The sequence below is a fragment of the Conger conger genome, chromosome 14 (genome assembly GCF_963514075.1).
Source record: "Conger conger chromosome 14, fConCon1.1, whole genome shotgun sequence".
Taxonomy (NCBI): domain Eukaryota; kingdom Metazoa; phylum Chordata; class Actinopteri; order Anguilliformes; family Congridae; genus Conger; species Conger conger.
This window is the reverse complement of record NC_083773.1, coordinates 45,862,055-45,867,054: the sequence shown is the minus strand read 5'-3', so window position 1 is coordinate 45,867,054 and position 5,000 is coordinate 45,862,055. Positions and strand designations below refer to the sequence as shown.

Sequence of the window (5,000 nt, the reverse complement as noted above, 5' to 3'; positions counted from 1 at the left end):
AACATACCACACACATTCACACAACATATGACATACATGCATACAACATACCACACACATTCACACAACATATGACACACATACAGACAACATACCACACACACATTGATGCAATACATCAAGCAAACCATCACACAAAAACAGTTTATGGCACATAGACATGAAATATCACACGCTCAGACACATCTTAGACACACTTACACAAGCACACATTAATATACACACTCACACATTAAAATATTATCACTGACAAACACACTCTTAGATACCCTCATACACCGATATATGCGTTACACTCCGGTATGACTATAGGTTATGGTATAAACGCACATTCTTCACTCTACCCATAAGGCACACACACACACACACACACAACATACACTTTCAGACACACACTCACACACACACACTTTCAGACGCACACACACACAAATACACTTTCAGACACATACTTACACACACATAAACACACTTTCAGAGACTTACACAAACACAGAGAGAGAAACATGCTTACACACACTTTCAGAGACACACATACTCACAGACACACTCTCCCAGACGCCCACAGGACTTACGCTACAATGCTCATCTGCCCCGACAGAACACACGGCGGTCCAGAAAAACACAACGATAACACAACCAGCTGGCAGGTAATCCCTGTGAGAAGGAACAGTGTGCTGCCCGTTGGCACACACGCCCTGGTAAACCCACAGCACCAGGTTGCTCAGTAGGGCCCTGTTTTTCAGTGACTCACTTCCCCATTCGAAGCGGAAGGCCACCCTATCTGTGCATAGAATCACCACTCACTCTGCAGAAGGAGGAAGCTACACAAATAGCGGGTTCACTGTGCCAAAAACACACACGGAAACCCCAAACTCACACCAGAAAGTTGAAATGACACATTAAAGTGTGACAGAGAGAGAAATTGTCATATTAGAGACTGGTACTCTGGGTATTCTAGCTGCCAACCCTGGTGTGCTAGTTTGTAAGTTGACGTATTCTTCAAGGGTTGAAATTGTATCTATGTGGTCACGCTAGGACTCGGAACCGTACTGTCCTCTAGGGTCCTCATCGCACTTGTCCCTGGGTTGGATTTCCAATTCATTGTGCGTCGCTCTGGATAAGAGCGCCTGCTAAATGTCTGTAATGTCATGTAATGTAATGTAGTATTGTAGCTCTTCAAAAGCACCTATGGTTTACATTAACGAAAGGACAACATCAAAAGGAGGTGAAAGCGACAGAAGGGTTCTACTGGTCCCATAATCCAAAAGCTGTCACCAGTGAGTGATCAACTTCACATACAGAGTTTTAATCAACTACCAACATAAAGACACCATTCAGCCAATCACTGACCTACCGACACCTCTCAACCAATCACCAACATACATAAGCCTCTCAACCAATCACCAACATACAAATACATGTCAACCAATCAACAAAACAGACTCATTCCAACCAATCAGCAACACACAGATACCCCTCAACCAATCACCAACCTTTAGACACATCAAGATTTAGACACATCAACCAATCACCTACAGTATCAAGAGTACTTGACATATATTTAATTCATGTAATTATGCTTTGAGCGTGCTGAATATACAATTATTTCACATGGGTTGTCTTCCTCCTACAGAATTCCAGATTGTAGTATGCAGACCATGCTCCACGCAAGCCTCCTGCCTGACAGAACTCTCCGCTGGCCGTCCTCTCTCTTCATTAATAGAGTCGTCCTTTTCAGGACTGACATTTATGTACTGCCGTTTTTCTGTTCATTGCCTTTTTTTTTTTATCAGCCTTTTTACAATTAACCCCAATATTTGTATTGTTTATCTTCTTCAGTCTTTTTCATCTTTAAAGGTCACTGCAAGCACATCCTCCAGAGTTCTGTGAGCAACAGAGACAGACCAGACCAGTGACTGGAAGTATAACCATACAGAGGTATGTAACCATACGTAATTGTTTTTACGTACAGTTCTGTGCTCAATTGATTTTGCCTGGTACAGTTGAGCCAGCCAAGAGGACCAGAAAGCAGGGTTTGCACTTTTATCCAGAACAACTTTTACATAGTATCCATTGATTTATACAGCTGGACATATACTGAAGCAGTTCAGGTTAGGTACCCTGATGAAGAGTACAACTGCGTGTCCTACACAGGAATTATTCCATCACCTTTCAGGTTACAAGCCAAACCATCCAACACGTCCCCAACCAAACCATCAAACAAGTCCCCAACTAAACCATCCAACAAGTCCCCAACCAAACCATCCAACAAGTCCCCAACCAAACCATCAAACAAGTCCCCAACTAAACCATCCAACAAGTCCCCAACCAAACCATCCAACACGTCCCCAACCAAACCATCCAACTAATCCCCAAACCATTATACTACATTGCTACCCATCTATATAAGATAACAAAGTATTACAATTTACAAACATAAAATAATTTTAAAAAGCCTGTGTGTAAAAAAAAGTCCATGCTGGACAGTAGTGCACTGACAAGATGAGCCAGTCGTGGTTTTATCAGTCAATATTAAACTAAATATTATTTAGTTTTAAAGACCTGGGACAAATACGTAATTGTTTTGGATTCAAATACTTGCCAATGCTTTACTGAGCTTGTCTGGTGTATTGAAATACTCTCAAAAAGTGTAAACCCTGCTTTCTGGGCCTCTTGGTTGGCTCAATTGCACCAGGCAAGATCAGCACAGAAAAGTATTTGAAATGCTCGGGTGGAACGCTGCGGAGCTAAATGGTAAATGGCAGGCATTTATATAGCGCCTTTATCCAAAGCGCTGTACAATTGATGCTTCTCCATTCACCCATTCATACACACACTCACACTCACACACCAACGGTGATTGGCTGCCATGCAAGGCAAGGAGCCATCAGGAGCATTTGGGGGTTAGGTGTCTCGCTCAGGGACACTTCGACACAGCCCGGGCGGGGAATCGAACCGGCAACCCTCCGACTACCAGAGGACTGCTCTTACTGCCTGAGCCATGTCGCCCCAGAGCTGCGTTTGATCTAAGAGGCATTACATCCTCAGCCTTTCCCGAGATTAGCTGAACAAAGCAGCAATTTCAGAAAAATAATAATAAATAATAAAGAATAAATAAATACATAAATAACAGGGGGAGGGGAACTAGAAGAACACTAATCTCCTTTTTTAATTTAGCTCCGGCTTCTCTCTCTAATCTGGGCCATGAGACCAGGCTCTCTGTGGACTTTGACCCCACACCCCAACATGAGGGAGGGATGGAGAGATATTATCTATAAATAAACATACAATCCTGAGAATGTACGCATAATTCTCAACCAATCCTTGTACACATCTAAAGCATCAATCCGTCCATCTGGCAGTGTGTGTGTGCATGTGTGTGTACGCCTATGTGCAGATGCGTGCCTATGTGCAGATGCGTGCATATGTGTGTGTGTCCATGTGCAGATGCGTGCCTATGTGTGTGTGTGTGTTCCTGTGTGTGTGTGTGTGTGTGTGTGTGTGTGTCTGGGTTTAATATGATGATATTTATAGTGGGAGAGCTAATGAGGGAAATGAAAGAGAAACCTAAATTAATGTAACATGGCCAAGGCTAATAAAGCAAATAGAGGAACAAATTAGCTGAAATATAACAGGATCAAAACATGAAAAGCACAAATAAAGGGTCTAGACGTGAGGAACGGCTCATGTACTCTGCTTACACTCATTATGTGAGCACAGACTGCATGCTTTGATGAAGAAGATCTGTTAGATTACTGCCTTTGATTTGCTGCATATTAATGTCAGACCATTTAATCTGTAAAATGTATTTGACTTCAGACTTTTAATTGCATATTCAAAGAGTAGAATCAACTTGTGGAATGAGTCATAGCAGCCTCTCGAAATTCAGCTCTGCTACATGTGGACATACAGTATAACCATATATCAGGGGCTGCTGATTGGCTCATCCTGTTCAGGCTCTGTTCCAGTGTGTGGATGGGCCCCATGGTCTGGTGTCTGTTAAGGCTCTGTTCCAGTGTGTGGATGGGCCCCATGGTCTGGTGTCTGTTAAGGCTCTGTTCCAGTGTGTGGATGGGCCCCATGGTCTGGTATCTGTTAAGGCTCTGTTCCAGTGTGTGGATGGGCCCCATGGTCTGGTATCTGTTAAGGCTCTGTTCCAGTGTGTGGATGGGCCCCATGGTCTGGTATCTGTTAAGGCTCTGTTCCAGTGTGTGGATGGACCCATGGTCTGGTATCTGTTAAGGCTCTGTTCCAGTGTTGGGATGTAACCCATGGTCTGGTATGTGTTAAGGCTCTGTTCCAGTGTGTGGATGGGCCCCATGGTCTGGTATGTGTTAAGGCGTGCGTTTTAGGATTCAGGAAGAGTGAAATGGGAAGAACTGGTTTGGGCCTATTGTGTGTGATACTGAGTTTCCTCATTCACACACCTGCATAGATAATCAGGACACCAACACACACACACACACACACACGCACAATGGCATTCTAAAAAGTGCTCTGACACTCACAGAGATGCACACACAACCAATACACAAAGATACACCCACACACACACATAAGCGTACCCTGTGTAAGCTGCCATTCCCCGTCTCTGTGCCCGGCACGGTCAGGTGGCTGCAGTCACGGGGAAACGTTCCTCCTGGAACGGCACTCGCCTGGGACAGACAGAGAGTAAGAGTGTGTGTGTGTGTGTGTGTGTGTATGCAGGTGCGTGCGTGCGTGTGTGTGTGTGTGTATATGTTACCCTGTTTGGCGTGCGGGACCTCCGCGGTGGTTTCCAGGAGCGCTCCAGAGTGAGGGTGTTGACGTAGTAACAGCGGTTGGAGGCGGGGTCCAGGTACTGCTCCCACAGGTCCAACACCTGCAGGGGGCGCTGTGCTGGGCCAGGGGTGGGAGGCCCCGCCCGCCCCCGCTGCAGCGTGCTGTACAGCGGAGACTCCAGCAGGGAATCCTGGGAAATGTAGGCCTGCGGAGCCAGCTGCAGGGAGGCAGAAGCG

The 5,000-nt window shown here is 45.2% G+C and overlaps 1 protein-coding gene across 1 annotated transcript in view; it reads right to left on the bottom strand.

Moving 5' to 3' along the window:
- Positions 1-5,000, bottom strand: part of arhgap9 (Rho GTPase activating protein 9) — a 43,603-nt gene that overhangs the window by 33,032 nt on the left and 5,571 nt on the right. The window contains exons 3-4 of the mRNA XM_061218987.1: positions 4,748-4,981; positions 4,569-4,658 (exon numbers count right to left, since the gene is read on the bottom strand). Coding sequence (XP_061074971.1) covers positions 4,569-4,658; positions 4,748-4,981 — 324 coding nt within the window. The remainder of the gene's footprint in view (positions 1-4,568; positions 4,659-4,747; positions 4,982-5,000) is intronic.